The sequence below is a fragment of the Theropithecus gelada genome, chromosome 15 (genome assembly GCF_003255815.1).
Source record: "Theropithecus gelada isolate Dixy chromosome 15, Tgel_1.0, whole genome shotgun sequence".
Taxonomy (NCBI): domain Eukaryota; kingdom Metazoa; phylum Chordata; class Mammalia; order Primates; family Cercopithecidae; genus Theropithecus; species Theropithecus gelada.
The window spans coordinates 19,755,906-19,781,256 of record NC_037683.1 but is presented as its reverse complement, the minus strand read 5'-3'; the positions used below and the strand labels follow the sequence as shown (position 1 = coordinate 19,781,256).

The 25,351-nt window shown below is 40.4% G+C and overlaps 1 protein-coding gene across 1 annotated transcript in view; it reads left to right on the top strand.

Moving 5' to 3' along the window:
• The first annotated feature begins 6,350 nt into the window (after positions 1-6,350).
• Positions 6,351-25,351, top strand: part of CNTRL (centriolin) — a 96,026-nt gene continuing 77,025 nt past the window's right edge. The window contains exons 1-6 of the mRNA XM_025358788.1: positions 6,351-6,454; positions 11,725-11,897; positions 19,048-19,295; positions 20,905-21,035; positions 23,216-23,346; positions 24,747-24,888. Of these exons, the coding sequence (XP_025214573.1) occupies positions 19,079-19,295; positions 20,905-21,035; positions 23,216-23,346; positions 24,747-24,888 (621 nt within the window). The 5' untranslated portion in view covers positions 6,351-6,454; positions 11,725-11,897; positions 19,048-19,078. The remainder of the gene's footprint in view (positions 6,455-11,724; positions 11,898-19,047; positions 19,296-20,904; positions 21,036-23,215; positions 23,347-24,746; positions 24,889-25,351) is intronic.

Sequence of the window (25,351 nt, the reverse complement as noted above, 5' to 3'; positions counted from 1 at the left end):
CAGAGGTGCTCCATCTTGGCTCACTGCAAGCTCTGCCTCCGGGGTTCACGCCATTCTCCTGCCTCAGCCTCCTGAGTAGCTGGGACTACAGGTGCCCGCCACCACGCCTGGCTAATGTTTTGTATTTTTAGTAGAGACAGGGTTTCACAGTGTTAGCCAGGATGGTCTCCATCTCCTGATCTCGTGATCAGCCTGCCTTGGCCTCCCAAAGTACTGGGATTACAGGCATGAGCCACTGTGCCCAGCCACAACTGGTTTCTTGACAAAGATGCCAATAACACTCCCTGGGGAAAGAATAGTCTCTTCAACAAATGGTCCTGGGAAAACTGGATATCCATATACAGAAGAATGAAACTAGATCCCCACATGTCCCCCTATATAAAAACCTTATATGTGAGTTTATATATAAAATCAAAATGGATCAAAGACCTAACTGTAAGACAGAAACTATAAACCTACTAGAAGAATACATAGGGGAAATGGTTCAGGACACTGGTCTAGGAAAAGATTTTATGAGTAAGACCTCAAAAACACAGGCAACAAAAGGAAAAATAAACAAATGGGATTTGTTTATATAAAATAATGGGATTATATCAAACTAAAAAGCTTCTGCACAACAAAGGAAGCAATCAACAGAGTGAAGAAACAACCCAGAGAAAGGGAGAAAATATTTGCAAACTATTCATATGGCAGGGACTTAATAGCTGGAATACACAAGGAACTCAAACATCTCAACAACAAAACTATAAAAATGGGCAAATAATCTGAATAGACACTTCTCAAAAAGAAGCCATACAAATGACCAACAAATATATGAAAAATGCTCACCATCATCAATCAGGGAAATGCAAATCTGCAAATCAAAACCACTATGAGGTATAATCTCACCCCAGTTAGGATGGCTATTATCAAGACAACAAAAAACAAATGCTGGGGAGGATGTAGAGAAAAAGGAACTCTTCTTTTTTTTTTCTCTCTCTCTCTCTCTGTTGCCCAGGCGGCAGTGCAGTGGCATGATGATAGCTCACTGCAGCCTCAATCTCCCAGGCTCAAGCCATCCTCCCACTCAGCCTCCCAAGTAGCTGGGATATAGACAAGTGCCATCACATCCAGCTAATGGTTTTGATTTTTAGCAGAGATGAGGTCTCACTATCTTCCCCAGACTAGTATTGAACTCCTGAGCTGAAGAGATCCTCCCACCTCAGCCTCCCAAAGTGCTGGGATTACAGGTGTGAGCCACCGTGCCTGGCCAGAAAAAGGGATTTGTACACTGTTGGTGGAATGTAAACTAATATACCCACAATGGAGAACAGTATGGAAGTTCCTCAAAAAACTACAAATAGAACTACCATATGATCCAGCAATTCTGCTACTGGGCGTTTATCCAAAGGAAATCAGTATATCAAAGACACATCTGCATCCCCATGTTTATTGCAGCACTATTCATAATGGCCAAGACATGGAATCAACCTAGGTGTCCAACAGATGAATGGATAAAGAAAATGTGGGCCAGATGTAGTGGCTCACACCTGTAACCCTAGCATTTTGGGAGGTCAAGGCAGGCAGATCATCTGAGGTCAGGAGTTCAAGACCAGCCTGACCAACATGGAGAAACCCCGTCTCTACTAAAAATACAAAATTAGCCTGGCACGGTGGTGGGCACCTGTGGTCCCAGCTATTCAGGAGGCTGAGGCAGGAAAATCGCTTGAACCCAGGAGGCAGAGGTTGTGGTGAGCTGAGATCATGCCATTGCACTCCAGCCTGGGCAACAAGAGCGAAACTCTGTCTCAAAAAAAAAAAAAAAAAAAAAAAGAAAAGAAAATGTGATATATCTATATTCTGTATGTGTATACATATGTGTGTGCGTATTCATATCTATATTCGCACACACAATGGAATACTATTTAGCCATAAAAAAGAATGAAATACCATAATTCACAGCAACATGGATGGAAATGGAGGACAGTATATTACGTGAATAAGCCAGAAACAGTAAGTTAAATGCTACATGTTCTCAGTCATATGTCTAAGCTAAAAAATGTTGACCTCATAGAAGTAAACAGTAGAACAGAGGATACTAAAGGTTAGGAAGGGTAGCAGGGGGAAGGGAAGGAAAGAAAGATATCTTAAAGGATACAAAATTATAGCTAGATGGGAGCAATAAGTTCTAGTGTTCTATACTACTATAGGATGAAGATATTTAACAATAATATATAGCTTCCAATAGCTAGAAGGAGGGTATGAAATGCTCCTAACATAAATATATGATAAATGGGATGATGGATATGCTAATTACTTCAACCACTATACATTTATATGTATTAAAACATCACTATGTATCCCATAAATATGTACAGTTAATATATGTCATTTACAAATAAAAATTAAGGTTGGGTATGGTGGCTCACACCTATAATCCTAGCACTTTGGGGGGACAAGGCAGGCTGATCACTTGAGGCCAGTAGTTCAAGACCAGCCTGACCAACATAGTGAAACACTGTCTCTACTAAAAATACAAAAAAAAAAAAAAAAAAAAAAAATAGCTGGGTGTGGTGTCACACACCTGTAATCACAGCTACCAGGGAGGCTAAGGCACAAAAATTGTCTGAACCCTGGAGGTGGAGGTTGCAGTGAGCCATGATCGTGCCACTGCACTCCAGCCTGGGCAACAGAGTGAGACTCTGTCTCAAAAAACAAAAACAAAAACAAAAAACAAAAAACACCAACAAAAATAAATAAATAAAAATTTAAAAAAAATCAGGCTAGGCATGCTGGCTCATGCCTGTAATTCCAGCACTTTGGGAGGTTGAGGTGGGAGGACTGCTTGAGCCCAGGAGTTTAAGACCAGCTTAGGAAACACAGCAAGACCCCATCTTTACAAAAAGTTTAAAAATGAGCTAGGTGTGGTGGTGCACACCTATAGTCTGAGCTATTTGGGAGGCTGAGGGAGGAGGATCGCTTGAGCCCGAGAGTCAAGGCTACAGTGAGTTATGATTGTGTCACTGCACTGAAACCTGGGCGACAGAGTGAAACCTTGTCTCAAAAAACAAAACAACAAAATCACACTGGCCAGTCACAGAAAGAAATGGCAATAATGGGCCGGGCGCGGTGGCTCACGCCTGTAATCCCAGCACTTTGGGAGGCCGAGGCGGGCGGATCACAAGGTCAGGAGATCGAAACCACGGTGAAACCCCGTCTCTACTAAAAATACAAAAAAAATTAGCCGGGCGCGGTGGCGGGCGCCTGTAGTCCCAGCTATTCAGGAGGCTGAGGCAGGAGAATGGCGTGAACCCGGGAGGCGGAGCTTGCAGTGAGCCGAGATCGCGCCACTGCTCCAGCCTGGGCGACAGAGCGAGACTCCGTCTCAAAAAAAAAAAAAAAAAAAAAAGAAAAAGAAATGGCAATAAAGAAAGCTGCCATCCCTGCCTGACAAACTAGTCTGATTCTTCTCTAAGACAAATTCGCAAAATGACTAAACTGGGTTGCAAAAAGCTGGGGGAAGTTTAAACAGAATAGCTTTGCTATCATTCGGGAAAAAAGAACTTGGGAGGCCGAGACGGGCGGATCACGAGGTCAGGAGATCGAGACCATCCTGGCTGACACGGTGAAACCCCGTCTCTACTAAAAATACAAAAAACTAGCCGGGCGTGTTGGCGGGCGCCTGTAGTCCCAGCTACTGGGGAGGCTGAGGCAGGAGAATGGCGTAAACCCGGGAGGCGGAGCTTGCAGTGAGCTGATATCCGGCCACTGCACTCCAGCCTGGGCGACAGAGCGAGACTGCGTCTCAAAAAAAAAAAAAAAAAAAAAAAGAACTGAGTAAAAGCTAGGTCACCCTGACGTGGCTAATATTTGTATTGTAAATGCAATTCAGAGTACATTCTTCCTATTATCAGATAAAGAAAAAATAGTGTGGAATGCAAGAGTTGTCTGCACTACTTTTGTATTCTCACTTCTGCTTTAGAGAAGGAAGTTCTTTTAGCATGCTAAGAGAGACAGTTAATATTCAAATTATTCGGAGAAAGGTCTCTCCTTTGAAGTCTCTAGCTTCTTTAGAGACGATGCTAGACACCAGCAGAGGTCTGTATGAGGAGGAAAACCCGACAACATGGGACCGAAGAGTGCCCATCCGCGGCTAATTGGGAGATTACCCAAGAGAAAAGTGTTTTGCGCCACCCTCTGGACTTTTTGTGTATATCTGATGGCTACTAATTGATACTAATATGATTGATAATGAACTACACCAGCACACCACGGCTTGATAATGGATCCCACGTGAATACCATTACACACTTTGAGGGACACAGCAATGAGGTTACGCAATAAATCTAAGTCTTGGATACAAGAAATAGAAACGATGGGTGTCAAAACATATGCCAAATAGAACTGAAACTCGGCAATGTACACATTCCGAACTAATAAATATCCCCTGAACTTCGATTAAAAATGAATGTCATCTCAGCAGGGCGCGGTGGCTCACCCCTGTAATCCCAGCACTTTGGGAGGCCGAGGCGGGCGGATCACGTGAGGTCAGGAGATCGAGACCAGCCTGACCAACATGGTGAAACCCCGTCTGTAATAAAATACAAAAATTAGCTGGCCGTGGTGGTGTGTGCCTGTAATCCCAACTACTCGGGAGGCTGAGGCAGGAGAATCGCTTGAACCCGGGAGGTGGAGGTCGCATTGAGCCGAGATTCTGCCACTGCAGTCTGGGTGACTGAGCCAGACTCTGTCTCAAAAAAGAAAAAAAAGAAAGAAAAAAATGAATGTAATCTCCTTTTAATTTTAAATGGAGCTTTTCAAAAATTCTGGGTTTTAACTCCAAGGGCTTCCTTCTGTGTTGTATAACTAGTTGGGGAGAGGACAGCACCATTCACTTAAATGTCAGTGGGAATCACATTTAAGTAAAAGGAAAAGGAAATCAGTATATCAAAGACACGTCTGCATCCCCATGTTTATTGCAGTTTATTCCTTCTTGGACGTCTCCTGAATTTCCTATAGAGGTGAAGCTATCTCTGCCTTAAGGAAAAATGAAGTGCCTAATACTGCTTATAATAAGGTTGCTTTTCCAGATTTAGCTTCTCCACCCGATTTTCGCACGAGCCATACTGAACTACTTCATGTTTCCATACTCATGTTTTGTTCCAGCTACACTGAATTACTTAACATCCAGCACACTGCCAAGCTCTTTTCTCCCGCTTCTGCGGTTTGCACAAGTTGTTTCCTTTGCCAAGCAAATTCTTCCCCACCTCCCTACCCCTTGCCTAAACTCTTCTTTCGGGCGTAGAAAGAAATATCGCTTCTGGGTAACCTTTGTCTAATAATGAAATACCTAAGACACATTGAGAACGTACTATGGGTCCCTCACTGTTCTAAGTTCTTCCACAGAGATTCACTTTTATAATTATCAGGAAAACTGGGCTTCTTTTTTATTTTTATTTTTTATTTTTGAGATGGAGTCTAGCTCTGTCGCCCATGCTGGAGTGCAGTGGTGCGATCTTGGATCACTGCAACCTCCGCCTCCCAGGTTCAAGCAATCCTCCTGCCTCAGCCTCTCAAGTAGCTGGGATGACAAGCGTGCGCCACCACGCCCGGGTAATTTTTGTATTTTTAGTAGAGACGGAGTTTCATCTTGTTAGCCAGGCTGGTCTTGAATTCCTGACCCCAAGTGATCCTCCCACCTTGGTCTCCCAAAGTGCTGGGATTACAGGCATGAGCCACCGCGCCCGGCCTGGATTCACTTTTATAGTTATCAGGAAAACTGTAGGAAGTGTTAATAGGTAAAAGGACCCCGTTTCATAGGTAAGGAAACTGAGGCACAGAGAGAGAGGGAGTTTCTAAAATAGTGTTATACAGGTGGACTATAAACTGTGTAGTAAAGAAAAGAAATGAAGACAGGAAGGAATGATTGCGAGAAAATGGTAAGAAAAAGGCGTCAGAAGTGGGGGAGGCCGGAGATGCGCTGCGCCGGTCGGCGTTCAGGCCGTCCTCGGACCCAGGCCCAGAGAATCGTGTCCGTGTTTCAGAGGGTGGCGGCTGCAGCTTTGTCTCAGCGAAGGCCACTGCACTGCGGCCGACTGCCGCAAGAAACCTCGGCTTTCCCTGACTCTGCACCCGTAACTTCACCTGCAACGCAATCCGAAGGCGAAGGCAGCAAATCCCGCCGGCCCCGCGCGGCCGGAAGCCTCGCGCCCAAGACTCCCCAGCGCCCAAGCCTCCCCAGCACCCTAGCGCGCTGGCAGCGAAGGCGGCGGGAAACGCCTCCGCGTCCCTCCCAAAAGCCCCGGAGAAGGAGAGGGGCGTGGCGGAGACAGGCCCCGCCCACGCGCGCGGGGCCCCTCGGCAACCGGCACAACACAACAAAATGGCCGTCGCGCCGCTGCGCGCCTGAGGAAAGAGCCCCAGCGTCTTCCGCTCCGCCTCAGCCTGCGGGACTGCTCGGCTTGGCTCCTAGGCAGTGAGCGTCAGACCTGGTCGAGCCCGTTCCCCGGCGTCCAACCCGAGCGGTGGGAGCCGGAGGCAAAGGCGGGAAGGCCGGAACCGGGCGTGGGGTGGGCCGGCTTGGGATGGATTCCGGGCGGGGGCGCATGTCTGGGAATTGGGATTGGACGGGAAAGAGGGGAGGGCCCGGAACGGGCGTGGGGCGGTGGATGAAAGAGGGAGGTTTGGATGGGAAGAGGTGAGGACGGCGGGGGCGACTGGGGATGAAGAACCAGAGCGTGGGGAGGTGTGGAAGTTAGGGTGCGGCGCCCAGAAGGTTGTGCGTCCTGCTACCTGAGCTGAGGGGAGAGCTGGGATGTGCCAGCTGTCTGTGGGGAGTGAACGGGAGAAAGGACAGTTTGGGCGTCCTGACGGGTTGTCACGGTATCGGACGGACTACAGTGCGTGGAGAAGGATGACAGGATGTGGGGACGAAATGCTAAAAGGAGGGGAAGAGCAAACACTTCCGTTATATTCGTTAAGGGACTAGTGAATTTTGAAGCCAGGCAAACTTGGGCTCAAACCTCAATTCTGCCACCTTGTGTAACTTAACCGCGTCTGTGAACCTTGGCATGTGTCTGAGCCTTCCTGATCATGTTTCCTCATTGTCCAAATAATTGCGAATCACGTTTGGGTGTTCACTATTTGTCAGATCCAGTTTTAAGCACTTTGCACGTATTAACCTCATTTAGAATTTAAAATAACTTGTATGAGGTTATCATTCCCACTTAAAAAGTGATAGCACTGAGGACCAGAGAGGTTAAGTAATTTGCCTAAAGTCACACAGTAAGTGGAAAGTCAGAATGTGAACTCAGGCTGTTTCGTTCCAGAATCCAGGCTTTTAATTGTTCAGATACATTGCCACTTGTAAATGAGGTTAGTAATTCTGATCCTATACAGCTAAATCTTTGAGGATTTAAATTTGGTATTGTCTAGAGTGTTTAGTACAGTCCTTCAGTCAACAAATATTTATTGTCTATAGAACAACAGACGAGACCTCTGCTCTCTTGTAGCTTATAGTCTAGAAGGAGAAACAGGCAACAATCAAGTAGTTTCACAAATAACTGTTTTAAAATGCTATGAAGGAGACTGCTTGGTGCAGAGATCATGGGTAATTGGGAGACAAAATCTTATACATCTTGAGCTTAGATCCTAGCATGGTTCTTCCTACATAAAAGTTGCTCAATAAAATTGAATAATTAATGGAAAGAGATGGGAAGCTTGAGTTTTAGGGTATCTGAGCAGAAGAGAGATGGGAGAAGGGGATTCAGGCTTTTTATCTGAGCAGAAGAGAGATGGGAGAGGGGGATTCAGGCTTTTAATAGGTGGAAAAGGACACGGGGGCCAGAGTATTAGGACGGAAGGGCAAATAGGCAGGCAGTTGGGTTGCGATAAAGAGGAATGGGTGGAGGTTTGAGTATTTTGTTTAGGGAGGGGAGTAATTGGAGGTCAGCATATTGGAATGCATTAGGATGTCAGGGTATTTTCTGGGATGAAGAGAGATGAGCAGCTTGGGAAGTCTGGATGGATAGAGAAAGGCTGAGTCTGGGCACAGGAAAGAACCATAGAGAAGTGAGGGAGACTATTACTGTGTTGGGGAACTGGGATAGAATTTGTGGGCAAATTGGCAGTCAGAATGGGATAAAGAAGAGTGGGAGGCAGAGGTGGACAGCACAGAATGCGGGAATTGGCTTTGGAAAGAAAAATGATTGGAGACTTTGCAGAGGAATAGGAATCAGGATATTTGAAAGGAGGAGAAGGTTAAGGAAGGAAAGTATTTCAGTAGGTCAGAGGGTATGGGATAAAGTAGACTTGGAGGGAAAGTACTGAAATCCAATTAAAGGCCTAAGGAGAGGGATATGGGGGTTAAGAAATGGGGATGGGTATTTGCATATTAGGGAGTCTGTAGAGAGACAGAAGGAAGTCTGCCTTATTTGGAGATCAGAGAAGATGGGAAGTTAGGAAAGTTAGGAAAGGCTGGATGGAGGTGGAGTTTGCAGTCTCTACTAAGCTGTGATGGACTGACTTGTTAGATCAGAGCAAGTATCTGGGTTTATAGGTGGCAGGACGGGTAATGTTTTGTTGCCTGGACGTAGATTCTGATTATCATGTCATTCCAATGGCTTTCTCTTGCTCTGCAGACAACCTTTAAAATACAACTGTAGCTCTGAACTTTATTTGCTTTTTTTTTTTCTCTTTATCCTGCTCCTTCACTCGCCCTAGCCTACCTCTCAGCCGTCTTCATTTTTTCCATTGCTTGCTTGGTCTTTGTTCATGTGATTGCAGACAACATCCTAGGATCAAACTACATCCTCATCTCTCCCTTAAAATTATAATTCAGCATTTTAACCTCCAGGCAGTAGCCTATGAAATAATGCCAGCCATTCTCAAACACTGTAAACCCATAAGCCCACTTCACTGAGTTAGCTATTCTCTGAGACCGATTACATATATCTTGTTTCAATGTTAAAACTTTACAGAAGTTGTGGCAAGCAAGGGTTTAAGTCTATGAATGAGTAAGCCTGACTTTTACTAATCAGGAGAGGTAATAAAAGACCTCATGATAGTCTGGTGAGACCTAAGGGGTCTTGGTCATTAGGATGTAAAAACTACAGGCTGGGCACAGTGGCTCACACCTGTAATCCCAGCACTTTGAGAGGCTGAGGCGGGAAGATCAATTGAGCCCAGGAGTTCAAGACCAACCTGGGAACTATAGTGAGACCCTATCTCTACAAAAAATAAAAAATTAGCTGAACATGGTCGTATGCTGCTATAGTCCCAGCTACTCAGGAGGCTGAGGTAGGAGGATCACTTGAGCTCAGGAGGGCAAGGTTGCTGTGAGCCGTGAGCATGTCCCTATACTCCAGCCCAGTCGACAGAGAAAGACCTTGCCTAAGGGGGAAAAAACCCCCAACTACATACTATATATACTATAATAAATGTCGTCTATTAATCCATTTAATTAGGAATAAGATTTTACCTAAGCACATGCCTCTTAGCTTTTCTCAAATTTTAGAGTATTCTTATTTAGAAGGAGAATGCCAGTGCAGTTTAGCAACATCAATAGTATTACTGAGGACTGGGTGTGGTGGCTGTAATCCCAGCACTTTTGGAGGCCGAGGTGGGTGGATCATCTGAGGTCGGGAGTTTGAGACCAGCCTGGCCAACATGGTGAAACCTCATCTCTACTAAAAATAAAAACATTAGCCAGGCATGGTGCCATACACCTGTAATCCCATTTACTCGGTAGGTTGAGGTGGGAGAATCACTTGAACCTGGGAGGCAGAGGTTACAGTGATCCGAGATCACACCACTGCACTCCAGCCTGGGCAACCGAGTGAGACTCTGTCTCAAAAAAAGAAAAAAATAGTATTACTGAGACTACAGATTAAACAAACTCAATTTCTCCCATTATACGCTCACAACATGATCCTGTAGGATTTTCCCCCACACATTAAGCAAGCAGTCAGTTCTGCAGTGGTGGGCACCACAGGGCTGTCCTCTAGTTCAGTTCAATTCTGACACTGTCTACCTGGAGACAGTGTCACATCCCTCAGGTTGAAGGCTGGCTCACAAGACTGCCCCCAAGTTTTGATGCCAACGGTAGGCCTCAGTTTTACCTGTGCTTCTGACTGACCAGCTATAAATGAGAGTTCCCACAACTCCTTCCTTGGGTTTGATTAATTTGCTAGAGCAGTTCACAGAACTCAGGAAGCACTTACTTACATATACTGGTTTGTTATAAAAGGTATTACAAAGGATATAGATGAAAAGATGCATAGTGTAAGGCAGGTGGAAAGGTGCGTAGAGCTTCCACGCCCTCTCTGGGTGGATTCCCCTCCAGGACCCCCTCCGTGTCCAGCTATCTGGATGCTCCCCAAACCCAGTCTTTTAAATTTTTACGGAGGCTTCATTATGTAGGCCTGATTGATTACATCACTGGCCATTGGTGATCAACTCAACCTTTAGCCCCTCTCCCCTCCCTCTTTCTAGTGACCAGCCATGATCCTGAAGCTGCCTAGAGGTGGCTAGCCATCGGTCAACTCATTAGCATACAAAAAGACACTTATGACAGCAAAAGAGACTTAAGACTAAGTATGTATTTCATAATATTAAAATTACTAAAAGACTTTTTTCCATGGCAAAATTGTGTTATAAGGCACAGAAATTGTTTACCACGCTTGAAATTTGGACCAAAAGCCTTGTGGAAATGGCATAAATAGCAGTTAATGTGACTTGGGGGAGTTTTTCTGATCCATATATATAGTTTAATATGAGAAAATGAAGCAAAAAGTACAGATACATTTAAGTTCACAGTTTAAAGAACAGGTTGAAGGCCAGGTGTGGTAGCTCACGTCTGTAATCCTAACACTTTGGGAGGCAGAGGTGGGAGGATTGCTTGAGATCAGGAGTTCGAGATCAGCCTGGACAACATAGTGAAACCCTGTCTCCAAAAAAATTAAAATAAAGTACAGATTGATTATCTTTTATCCAAAATGCTTGCTACCAAAAGTGTCTTGGATTTTGGATTTTTTCAGATTTTGGAATATTTGCATTATACTTATATTTTTTATATTTATATTTAAATATTTCAGATTTTCAGATTTGGAGTGCTTAACCTGTAGTGAATGAGGCTATTGGCATGGGACATTTGGCTATATTGTAATGTATGTGAAATAATAATTAACTTTTTAAAAGCAAAAAGTGTGACAGGTTTTTATTCCCTTCAGACTATTCACCTTGAGAGACCAGATCATGGTATCAGAGATCCTTTCTTTGTATAAAATTTTCTGGGTTACCTTCAGGATTTTTTTTGTTTTGTTTTTTTGAGACAGAGTCTCACTCTGTGGCCCAGGCTGGAGTGCAGTGACACGATCTTGGCTCACTGCAACCTCCACCTCCCCAGTTCAAGTGATTTTTGTGCCTCAGCCTCCCAAGTAGCTGGGATTACAGGCACCTGCCGCCTATGGCATCATGCTAGGCCATAGAGAACAAAGCAAACATAATCTAGACTCCAGGAAACTCAGATAGCTATATGATATGGTTGTTAAAAACATGGGTTTTGAATTAGATCAGGTTTCAAGTTTTAGCCAAACCAATTAGTTAAGGAACTTTGGACAAATTATTTAAGATCTTCATCTGTAAAATGGGAAATAACACTTATAGAGTTGTTATATTCAATTCTTTCAATGTGATGATACACATAAAGAGCTTATCACAACATATGTTTGTCTGTTTGTTTTTTAGAGACAGAGACTCCCTATGCTGCCCAGGCTGGGGTGCAGTGGCCAGTCACAAGGTTGATCATAGCACATTGTAGCCTGGAGCTCCTGGGATCAAGCAATCCTCCTGCCTCATCCTCTGGAGCAACTGGGACTGCAAGTATACACACTGTGCCTGACGAAATATCACAATATTTGGTACATGGTAAGCCCTCAGTAAATGTTAGCCACTAGTATGATATTCTTTAGAATTAACTTCAATCATCATCTTTTCATTAAATTTTTGGAAGTAGACAAACTTTAAATGGAGTCAAGTTTACTGAGTAAGGTTAGCGATCAAACTGGGAAAATAAAAACAAAATGTACCTGAAGTGATGGGCCCGATTTTCTTGTGAGACTTACAAATTAATTTGAAAGCAGAATCCAAAGAGGAATTCCAAAAATTGAATATATTAATAGATTATATTAGTGTAATCTCTCCTTTATATACTGTATATAAGTTCTGTAGGGGAGGAAAGGGAGTGATACCTTTCTGTCCCATCATAAAGGTCATGGCCAACACTCCGGTAACAAAGACAGGTTAACAAGAGAAAAGCATAGCAAATTTATTCGATCAAAGCTTTGTGTGTCATAGGAACCTTCAGAATGAAGACCCAAAAATGCAGAAAAAATTATCCATTTTTATGTTTAGGATCAATGAAGTATGGACAGCTGTATAGAAATAGGATTGGACAAAATGGGTATGATCTAACGCTAACAGACTGAGTGAGGAAATTCAGCAAGGCCTGCCTCTCCAGATTTCTCTTGACCTCTCTGTGCAGCATTCCTTCCTCCTGGGTATTGGGTAGGACCCCTGTGGAATGAGGGTCTTAATTTCTTTATGGCCAGCTGTTACACAGAAAGCTGGGAGTTTGCGGGAAGTTTCTGTATAATCACAGCTTATGTATACCCATATGCTTGTGAAGGTATATTATCTTTTAATAGAGATATGAAAAACTCAGAATGTTTTTCCTACTGCCGTACCACACAGTACAATACTTCTGACACCAGGCGTGTAAGGGTTGTTGCCCCATACATCAGAACTTCTTCAGTGGACACCAACTGAGTGTCCTCTTACTCAGTTCAATTCTGACACTGTTTGCCTGGAGATAGCATCAGATCCCACAGGTTAAGGACTCAGTCCCACAAGAGTGCCACTAACTTCAGATGCCCATTACAAGTAGTAGATTGCCACCTATACTTCTGACTACTGAGCTATAAATTGGGACTCCCACTGCCCCCTCCTTGGGTTCAATTAATTTGCTGGAGTGGCTCACAGAACTTACATTTTCCCATTTATTATAAAGGATATTACAAAATATACAAACAGCCAGAGAAAGAGTTACATAGGGCAAGGTATGTGGAAAGGGGTATGAAGTTTCATGCTCTTGCCAGCGTGCCTTCCTCCAGACACCTCCACATGTTCAGCTATCTGGAAGTTCTCTGGACCCTGTCCTTTTGGGGTTTTATGGAGGCTTACTTATGTAGGCATGATTGCTCATATCATTGGCTACTGGTTTTCAAATTTTAGCTGCTCTCCCCTCCTTAAAGATTGTGGGGTTGGGCTCAAAGTCCCAACCTTCTAAACATGCCTTAGTCTTTCTGGTGACTGGCCCCCATCCCAAAGCTATCCAGGTGTCACCAGTCATGTTATCAGTATACGAAAGACACTCTTATCACTGTGGAGATCCCAAAGGTTTTAAGAGCTATGTGATAGGAAACAGGAGGAGCATCAAATATACAGGTTAAAAGAGAAATTATCAACAAATTAAATTTAACAGTTTAATTGAACAAAGAATAGTTCACAAATTGGGCAGCCCTCAGAACCAGAAGAAATTCAGAGAGGTCTGTTCTGCAATGTAGGCAGGCAGCATTTATGGATAGAAAAGGGAAGTGAGGTACAGAAACAGCTTGATTGGTTACAGCTCTGTGTTTACCTTATTTGAACATGGTACAATCACTTGACTGCCTGTGATTGACTGAAGCTCAGCTGCTGTGATTAGCTGAGAGTCAGCTATTTGTTACAAAAACATACTAAGTTAGGCTTTCAGTTAGTTTACCTTTTAAGTTATGTTGCAGTTCATTATGTAGAGACTTAAAGTACAGAGGCACTTGCAGGCAAAATTTAGTTTAATTTAACATACAGTCATGTGTCCCTTAATGACAGAATTTGCTCTGTAAAATGCGTTGTTAGACAATTTCATCATTGTGCAAACATCATAGAATGTACTTACACAAACCAAGATGGTATAGGGATAGCCTCTTGCTGCTAGGCTACAGACCCGTACCGCATGTTACTGTACTGAATACTTCAGGCAGTTGTAGCACAATGGTAAATATTTGTGCATCTAAACATAGAAAAGGGACTGGGTGGGTGGCTCACACTTGTAATCTCAGCACTTTGGGAGGCCAAGACACGTGGATCACAAGGTCAGGAGTTCGAGACCAGCCTGGCTAATATGGTGAAACCCTGTCTCTACTAAAAATACCAAAATTAGCCAGGTGTAGTGGCATGCGCCTGTAGTCCCAGCTACTCAGGAGGCTGAGGTGGGAGAATCGCTTGAACCCGGGAGGCAGAGGTTTCAGTGAGCCGAGATCATGCCACTGCATACCAGCCTGGGTGACAGAGGGAGACTCCCTCTCAGAAAAAAAAAAAAAAAAGAAAAGGTACAATAAAAATATGGTATAAAATGTAAAAAAGTATACCTGTATAGAGCCCTTACCACATGATTGGAGCTTACAGGACTGGAAGTTTCTTTCCCAGTTAGTTGGTGAGTGAATGTGAAGATGCAGGACATTACTGTACACTATTGTAGACTTTATTATAAACACTGTACACTTAGGCTACACTAAATTTATTAAACGTTTTTTCTCTCTTCAATAGTAAATTAGCCTTAGCTTGCTGTAATGTTTTTACTTTATAAACTTTAAACTTTTTAAAAACGTTTTGACTCTTTTGTAATAAAACTTAGCTTAAAACATAAACACATTGTACGGTTGTACAAAATTAATTTCTTTATAACCTTATTCCATAAGCTTTTTTCTATTTTAAAAACTCTTAGTTTTTAAATGGTTTTTTAAAAACTGAGACACAAACACACACATTAGCCTAGGCCTGTAAGGGTCAGGATAATCAGTGTGACTGCCTTTCATATCTTGTTCCACTGATCTTCAGGGTCTTCAGGGGCAATAACATGCATGGAGCTATCATCTCTTATGATAACAATATTATGTTCTGGAATACCTCCTGAAGGACCTACCTGCCTGAGTCTGTTTTATAGTTAACTTTTTTTTTTTTTAAATAAATAGAATGAGTACACTCTAACAATAAAAAGTATGGTGTAGTAAATACATAAGCCAGTAATACGGACATTTATTACCAAGTACTATGTACTCTACATAATTGTATGTGCCAGACTTGTGTACACCTTGTAGCATAGTAGGTTTGTTTATATCAGCATCGCTACAAACATGTGAGTAATGTGTAGCACTATGACATTATGACATCTATGATATTACTAAGTTATAGGAATTTTTCAGCTTTATTATAATCTTATGGGACTACTGTCATGTATGTGGTCCATTGTTGACCAAAACATTGTTATGTGATGCATGATATCATATGTGTGATATTTTACAATATCACGTATATGAAGATGTTTACACATCATTCCACTATCCCTTTCTAACACCAATTTATATAGCATTAACACTTGAGCTACTCAATTCTTGGATTAAAAACTACTTTAAGCTAATATCTTATTTCATTAAATTTTTTTCTAAAAAATAATTTCCATTTTCACATTTTCAGCAGTGACTATAGGGGAAATTAAGGTACTAAGCAAAGATAGCATCATTATTAATATAGCCTTGCTCAAGATCTATACATCTTATAAGATTTTTTTTGTCCAAAAGTTTGTCAAGTTTATAATTTTTGTACTGTTTTTAGACTAAACTTACTTAATAAGAACAACTGTGTATCATGAAAATCTTTTTTACATACACTAACCTTGCAAATTTAGGACGATTGATATTGAGGACTAGTATTGCTCATGCAGGCATCTTTTTGTTGAGATACTAAATAGTACATTTTACATTTTATGTTCTTTATGACTAATTCATTCAATAAATGTTAATTATTTACCATTTGCTAGGCTGTGTTCTACAGCGTACAGCACACTGTAGGCACAGCACACTGTATGCCTAGAACAGAAGAGGATGTCATTTTTTTTTTTTTTTTTTTTTTTGTGAGTCGGAGTCTCGCTCTGTTGCCCAGGCTGGAGTGCAGTGGCACGATCTCAGCTCACTGCAAGCTCCGCCTTCCGGGTTCATGCCATTCTCCTGCCTCAGCCTCCTAAGTAGCTGGGACTACAGGCGCCTGCCACCATGCCTGGCTAATGTTTTGTATTTTTAGTAGAGACGGGGTTTCACCATGTTAGCCAGGATGGTCCCGATCTTCTGACCTCGTGATCTGCCCGCCTCGGCCTCTCAAAGTGCTGGGATTATAGGCATGAGCCACCACACCCGGATGAGGATGTCATTTTTAAGGACTAATCAAGTCATAGTGCTAAACCATTCTGAGCCTTAATGGTCGTGAACTTTACCTTTCTTTCATATATATGTGAAAACATTTAAAGGAATTTGACCAAGGTCTCTTTCATTAACAAATGCTTTAGTTCCTTCTGGAAGACTTATACTTCAATAAAATTGATTTTGTAGATAAGAATAGTAGACACTGAAATTTGAAGTGATCAGATGTTTTTCATATAGCATAAGACAAATATGAATGAATTACAGAAACAATATTTAACAAAAAGGCAGATTTAAAAGATATTTTATGGTTTCATTTCTCTAAAGTTCAAAAATAGTTCAAAAATCTCTGGTGTTGGAAGTCAGGATAGTGATTACCCATGTGTGGGAGTTAGTGACTGGAAGGGGGCATGAGAGGACTTCTGGGATTCTGGAAATATTCTGTTTCTTTACCTGGATGTCGATTACATAGCTTGTGTTCACTGTATAGAAATTCATGAAGCTATATACACTTATGATTTATGTACTTTATGTATGATACATTCCAATAAAAAATATGCATACAGAGAAAGAGCACATGCATGAAAGAGTACACTGTTGAAAGTATGGTTTTTAAACCGGGTGATTTCTAGTTATAAGGTGTTAGATGTATTCATGACTTATACCATGGAGCTGCTGGGAATTCAGAGATTATTCCTCCACTTGTTGATGTTACATTCTGGGCAAGCAAAAGATATACAGTAGGTATATTCAGTGTAATAAACAGCGAGGATTCATTCTATCTGAAGAAAGTAGATTTCTGGAAAGTCTTCACAAATAAAGTAACATTTTAATTGGTTGAGAGAAAGAAGAGGATGTTTAATTCCCTATAAAGAATTCCCTTTAAGGAAAGGGAATTTCATAAGCAAAAACTCATGATGTGTTCAGGTAATGACAAAAAGATGACTAGAGCAATGGCATGTGATGGGGAGGCCAGAAAGTTGGGGTCAGACTGTGATGAGTCCTGTTTGTGGTGCATGGTGCCAAAATATTTAGACTCATAGGCACTGGGAACCATTACATTTCTTTTGTTTTTATTATATAAGTGGATCAAAGGTAGAGGATGGATTGAGGGTAAAGCAAAGGAGAATTGGAAGGAAGCTGGTTCAGAGAGTATCTAATAGTCAAAGCAAGAGAGGATAAAAGTTGGATCTAGGGCAGTAGCTGCAAAGATGGATAGAGACGAATTTCAAACTATTTTAGAGATAGAATCAATATTGGTGGATGATGGAGAGGGATGACTGGAAGATAACTCTATTCGTTCATTTATTCAGCAAATATATATTGAGTTCCTGCTAGGTACCAGGCACTATACTAGACTGGGGAGACACTGTAAACAAAACACACAAGCTCTCGTGGAGCATACAGTTCAGAATGGAGACAAATGTTAAGCAAAATGACATCACTCTGGCTATCTGACTGCAATGTAATGATGGAAGAGTAAGGCAAGAGAGCTTGCAGCCAAATCAGTTAGAAGCTGTTATAGTAGTTTGATGAGGGCTTGGATTAGAGTGCGTGAGAGTGAAAATGGAAAGAAGCAGACTTAATTTGAGAGGTATTTGGGAGTAAGAATTAACAAGATTTAGCGATTGGCTGAGTATGGGACAAGGGAAGAGGGAGGTGTCAAGAATGACTCCCAGGTTTTTGGCTTATTCCAGCGAGCAGTGTTCACTGTTTAGGGAACACTGGAAGAGGAACAGGAGGGTGAGAGGAGGAATAGGGTAAATAATAAATTCAAGCTGAACTGAGTTTAGGATGCCAATGAGATATCACGTAAGCAATTGGAAATAGGAGTCTGGAGCTCAGAGAAAGATTGGATTGAGGATATAAATATCGGCTGGGTGTGGTGGCTCATGCCCATATGTAATCCCAGCAATTTGGGAGGCTGAGGCAGGCAGATCAGCTGAGGTCAGGAGTTCGAGATCAGCTTGGCCAACATGGCGAAACCCTGTCTCTACTAAAAGTACAAAAATTAGCTGGTCATGGTGGCAGGCACCAGGAATTCCAGCTACTCAGGAGGTCAAGGCAGAAGAATAGCTTGGACCCGGGAGGCAGAGGTTGCAGTGAGCCAAGATCACATCATTGCACTCCAGCCTGGGCGACAAGAGCAAGATTCCGTCTCAACAAAATAAAAAATAAAAAATAAAAATAGATAAATAAGAGTAAACACATGGCATTGGGAACCATGAGTGTGCATTAATTTGTCCAAGATAAGATTAGAGAGAAACTAGAAGGGACCATTGAGGAGTTCTGATGTTTAAATTACACTGCAAGGAGGAACAAAAGCCAGCAAAGGAGTCCATGGAGTGGCCAGGGAGTCACGAGGATACCAGGAGAGTGAGGTGTCCCAGAAACCAAAGGAAGAAACTTTGAGGAAGGAGAGAGTGCTTATCAGTATTAAATACTGCTGGTTGCCAAATATTCCAGCTTCCTGCATTCTAGGGTCCCCTTGTGTGGGTAAAAGGGGCCTTGGGACTAGTTTGGTTCAATAAGCAACAGGAATGACAACACTTCCAGCTGGAGCATGTGTCAATTCTAGACCCTCTGGAGATCTCTTTTCTCTCTGGCAAGGTCATCAGTGATGCTTGATATAGTGTCTGCTCCATCAGCTTGGAGTAGTATGGGTCCTAGTATCTACAGCCTCTGAGTTTATAACTTTATAGACCTGAAGTTTCTAGAAATAATAGTTTTGATAGCTCTTAAAAATTAATCTTGTTGAATATACTGAAAACTCTTACAGGTTTTGATGAACACCTGGCTTTATTTTTGCAATGAAGAAAGGTTCTCAACAAAAAATATTCTGCAAAGCAAAGATGCCATCGTCATCTCACTCTCCTATCCCATCATCTATGTCCAATCTGAGATCTAGGTCACTTTCACCTTTGATTGGATCAGAGACTCTACCTTTTCATTCTGGAGGACAGTGGTGTGAGCAAGTTGAGATTGCAGATGAAAACAATATGCTTTTGGACTACCAAGACCATAAAGGTATCACTTTTTAATCTAAGAATTGGTCTGACCACATACTTTAAGTAGAGATGGAAAATTTTCGGCTTGCATTTTTGGTCCAACTGTAACATTCTGGTACTAATTTGATCTGTTGTTTCTATTAACAGAAACTGTGTAAGGAGAGTGGGAGGATTGAGGTTTCTGGGTGAGGGTAAAGATGTCAGTGGATTCAAAGAGGGAGTTTCCAGAAAGAGGAAGCTTTGTTTCTTGTGGTAGGAGAGTGTCTTAAAACTCATACCAAAACTTGCCATCCTCTTTGGTTAAGGGAGGGAAGATCTTTTCACTTCAGAGTGGAGTGCCTTAATTCAGTAAAAAAATGTTATCCATACTTGGCCTATGCCAGTCTTCTCATTAGCAAACTGCTTATCTGTGAATGGACTGATTTCCACATATGGGGCATGCATGTATGTTCCACCAGTGTTTTGTTTTTTTCTTAAAAGCATTCTGTTAGTCTAGGAATCTGTTCTCAAAAGTGCATTGATGGGGGTATAGCTTAGTGGTAGAGCATTTGACTTCAAAAGTAAGTTATTCTTTGGTAAGTCGTGAAATAATAGCCATTAAACTCTAATCATGTTTTATTAGTAAGCATTAACAACATTGGGTTTATGCTATATCTTTACTGCTAGTTGGCATATTGTTATTTCTAATACGATTGATATTTTAGAATATTATCAAATTTAGAATATTAATCAAATATTAATTTTCTTTCCCAGAACAAGCCAAGTTAAATTTAAAAATCATTTTATTTTGAACCAAAATAAATTTAATACTAACTTATAAATAATCTTAGGGAATCTTTGACTCACAGCCTGGATCTCAACACAGGATTAATTTTTTCTGACTCATAAGGCGAGAACCAAGAGATGATTTTGTTTTTAGGGCTACTTTTGTAAAATGTAATATGGCATTAACAGTCTTTGACAACAATATCCAGGAACGTTATAAGACCAGATTTGCCATCCCTCAAGTGACTACTCTAGCTCTGTACAATATGTTGTGATTTTCTCTATTTAAGAGAGCAACAAATTTAGAGTTTCTCACCATAAAAAAAAAGGAAAAGATATTTAAGAATTTCAGTGTTTCTGAACTTTAGATTGGAATTTTCTAAAAAACAAACAACTGTTACCAGTTTATTTTTAAAAACTAACATGAAAATATTGCTAAAAAAACCTTCATATAGTTAAAAGTGCAAGTTTTATATTCCTCTGACTGGGTTCAAGTTCTGGATTTGTGCCTTAATTAGCTGTAGGATCTTGAGCAAATGATGTTTTTTAAATAAGTGATGATATTAGTAATTTCTATCTCAAAGGTTTGTTGCATAAATTAAATTTTAAAAATGTAAACCATTTAGCCCAAAGTTTGGCACACAGCAAATATTTATAGTGTGTATAACCATTATCATCCTCATTATAGTTATGAAATGCTATGAAGTAAAACATTATTAAAACATTATGATTAGAAATAGCCAGCTTTTCTTGGTATATGCATGGCTTAATTTTTGTTTTTGTTATATAACATCAAAACGATTTGTTCTTTCTGATATTCATGTCTTTCCTCTACTGCTGATGATCTGTTTCTGTAATTTCAGGAGCTGATTCACATGCAGGAGTTCGATATATTACAGAGGCCCTCATTAAAAAACTTACTAAACAGGACAATTTGGCCTTGATAAAGTCTCTGAACCTTTCTCTTTCTAAAGATGGTGGCAAGAAATTTAAGGTAGGACCAATAATTTCTGAGCATAGATACTGTTTTTAACTTTTCTGTGCTTTAAAACTGCGAAAAAAAAATTATCCTAATGTTGCCTAATTTGTGGCAGACCTTTTATTGTTTCCAGTGAATATTCTAAATCAGAAGTATATGACATCTCCAAATTAATAGGTTTCTATTACTCAATATTCTCTACAATATTGACTCTGTAGAGAAGGGGTTGGCAAAGTACAGCTTACAGGCTAGATCAGGCCTGCTATTTTTGTAAGTAAAGTTTTGCTGGAACACAGTCACACTTACTTGTTTACATATTGTCTATGGTTGTTTTTGCACTACAGTAGCAGAGCTTAGTAGTTGCCACAGACTATATGGCCTACAAAGCCAAAAACATTTACTATTTGGCCTTTGTATTAGTTCGTTTTCATGCTGCTGATAAAGACATACCCAAGACTGGGCAATTTACAAAAGAAAGCGGTTTAATTGGACTTACAGTTCCACGTGGCTGGGGAAGCCTCACAAACATGGTGGAAGACAAAAAGGAGCAAGTCACATCTTACATAGATGGCAGAAGGCAAAAAGAGAGCTTGTGAAGGAAAACTCCCCCTTATAATAACCATCAGATCTCATCAGACTTACTCTCACAAGAACAGCACGGGACCTGCCCCTATGATTCAATTACCTCCCACTGGGTCCCTCCCACAACACATGGGAATTCAAGATGAGATTTGGGTGGGGACACAGCCAAACCATATCAGCCTTTTACAGAAAATGTTTGCTAATTTCTGCTCTAGAGTGTTTACAGCTTTATTCATAAACTATACAACATGAACACATTATAATAGACAACTTAATTCCTTTAATTGGAAGAAAAAAACCTTAGATTTCTACCACATATTATTCACAAAAAGTAATTCCAGAAGGGTGAAGAACTAAATGAAAACAAAGCAAAACAAAAACCAACTAGCAGAAATGCTCTAAAAGTATTAGAGAGAGTATATGAGAATATTTTAAAAATCTTAGAGTGGTGAAGTTCCCCCTAAGCAAATACTAACCCTAGTACCACAAAGGAAAAGTATTGACAGATTTAACATGCATAAAGACTTAAAAGTTGTATTTAATGAAAGATGTATTTTAAAAAGTTAAAATAAAAGCAGCAGCTGGGCACAGTGGCTCACGCCTGTAATCCCGGCACTTTTGGAGGCTGAGGTGGGCAGATCACCTGAGGTCAGGAGTTTGAGACCAGCCTGGGCAACGTGGTGAAACCCCATCTCTACTAAAAATACCAAAAATTAGCCAGGCGTAGTGGCAGGTGCCTGTAATCCCAGCTACCCAGAAGGCTGAGACAGGAGAATCACTTGAACCCGGGAGGTGGAGGTTGCAGTGAGCTAAGATCGCACCATTATACTCCAGCCTGGGCAACCTAGACGTTCATACAGCTGGCTTCTTGTTATTAAGGTCTCAACTTAGTGAGGTCTTCTCTTTTTTTTGAGACAGGGTCTCATTCTGTCCTCCAGGCCGATGCCTTCTGTTACCACCCAATCACAATTAGCCACCCTGTCCTCAGTTGCACTCTCATTCTTATAGTCAACAAGTATTTAGCACCAGGCAGTAATGCTAGAGTAGTGAACAAAACTGGCAAAATCTGCCATGTTGGTGCCTTGCACTCTGTCACAAGATGTCTTTATTTCCTTGTTAGCACTGTTTATTTTCTGAAGACCTTGTTTGCATATATATATACATACACACATATTTTATAGAATTTATAGCAAACATTTATATATGCTTAAATAGCTACATATTATATAGATTTTATAGCAAACAAGATCTTCAGAAAATAAACTACAACCATAGCACTACCTTCTGGAAGAAAAGAGGGGAATGAGAGGGAGAGGTATAGCAAAACTGAGGTAGAGGGAACGATAGTGAGGGAAATCTTGTTGGATAGTCTTGAGCTTCTTAGTATGTAGACAATGTCGTTGTCTACTGAAGGGCAAGGAGAGTTTGGTAGCTTGAGTAGAGTTATTACTCCTAGTCAAGGAGAGCTGCATCAAGGGATTGTCCAGGAGAACAGTAAGGGTATATTATTTTCTGATGACTGATCAAACAGTCCCTGATGCACATATGTAAATATTATACTGTATGTCAAGGCATCTGTTGTGTAAAGTATTTATTCATTTGTTTCCAATTAGTATATCGAGAATTTGGAAAAATGTATTAAACTTGAAGTACTGAATCTCAGCTATAATCTAATAGGGAAGATTGAAAAGTTGGACAAGCTGTTAAAATTACGTGAACTCAACTTATCCTATAACAAAATCAGGTGAGTTATATAACAAAATCTTTAGGTAGCATTGTAGGTAGCTTTGTTAGAGAGGTAGATTAATGTTATCCACATTACTGAAAGAATCCTTTGACACAGAAACAGAAGATTTTTTATCTTTATTCATTGATCAAATGAATGTCTATCTCTTCACATATGGTAGGTAACTGTCTTTATGTTTTGGCATTACTGAAGTACAGAATAACATCTAGCATTATCAAAGAGATATATTTTTGAGCACCAAATTATATCTTAATTTAGTTTATGACAGGGAGTTTTCTCAGATATTGTCTGTGATTTTATTACCTTATTGCGTTAAGAATGTTGACATGAAGCAGAATGTTTTAACCTTGCCGTTTTGACCCCCAAGATGTTCTAATCTGTTTTGATTCTGATGTTCTTTGCTCATTGCTACAAGAAATAGGCTCTCAATTGTTTCCAATTCATAATAAATATTACTGTGAGAAATAAATATACTAAAACTGACAGTGGCTAAAACTGCATATAGAAAACTTGTTATAGACAAAATGATACAATAATCAAATCTTGAAATTATTAATATCTGTATGCTTTCCCCCAAGTTAGACTTGGTAAATAGAATGGCCAAGAAAATGAATAGCAATGGCAGAAGTTCTGATATGACAAAACTGAAGTGAAAAAAAATGATTAATGAACCAAACCCTTATTATAAAAGTTGTATAAAAAGTTGATTCTGATGAAAATATTTTCAGCAAAATAAAAGTGAAAGTAGAGAAGCTTAGAAATATTTACCTAGTGTAGATAGAAGCTCTGAAGTATTTGTGCAGTATAGAAAATTGACCAAGGAATTAAATTGACAAATAAACTAGAAGTGACTTGGGAAAAAGCTTCATCAGTCAGAATTCATCAATATGTGTGATAAATGCTTTATTTAAAAGTTCTGATTAAATTACTTATATTCATAAGTACAGTATCATCTATGGGCTCCCATATCCTGCTGGCATAGCTAATCTTTTTATGATGACTTAAGGCAATAATTAAGAACATCTTTTGGACAGGAATGTAGCAGATAGCACAGGGTGCTATTGAGTTTCCCAGCTCTCTGCTGGCTGTTTGCTAGTATTGTTCGCAGTAGTTGGTAAGATTGCCATGGACAAATTTTTCTTTTCTATGTTATGGAGTTGCAAAGTCTAATAATAAGATGGATAGGATTCCTGGCATAGTAATAAAAGGTTGGCAGTTTAGCTGTTCTGGTAAATTTGGCTTTAGCCACTTTTCTTTGTTCTCATTTATGAAAAGAGTTGATAAATTATCATTATGAAAAATAATCTCACATGGAGCTAAGGCTGTTTATTCTAAAAATACAATGAGAGACTCTATAATTATACTTACTAAATTTTATTTTATCCTTTGCTTTCCAGCAAAATTGAAGGCATAGAAAATATGTGTAATCTGCAAAAGCTTAACCTTGCAGGAAATGAAATTGAGCATATTCCAGTATGGTTAGGGAAGAAGTTAAAATCTTTGCGAGTCCTCAATTTGAAAGGCAACAAGATATCATCGGTAAGTTATTCAAAATAGCAGGAATGTGTAGACTTGTTGAAAAATAAAAGTTTTTTAAAAATGGGATTTCTTCTTTTAAAGTTTTAGTCATTTGTCTAAACACTAGATTCAGACATAGCCCATGATTTTCTAGATTCATTAAATACAAGCAGTCCTCATTTTGCATGGGTTCCATAGTAACCAAGAGTTGATCTCTTAGCATTTTTACATTTATCATTTCATGTGAGCCTCATAACACTCTTGTTAAGAAAGCGGTACAGGGATTATTTTTCTATTGCTATGAGTTAGGTAGTAACAAGTAGGTCTAGGACAGGTTAAGTCCCTTATCCAGAGTCACATTTTGTGCCAGAATCCAGATCACTGAATGCCTGGAAGAAAGTTCTGGGTTTTTTTTTTTTTTTTTTTGACAGTATTAACTTTTAATTTCAAATTTACCAGTTTATTTTGATTATGATGTTAGGTG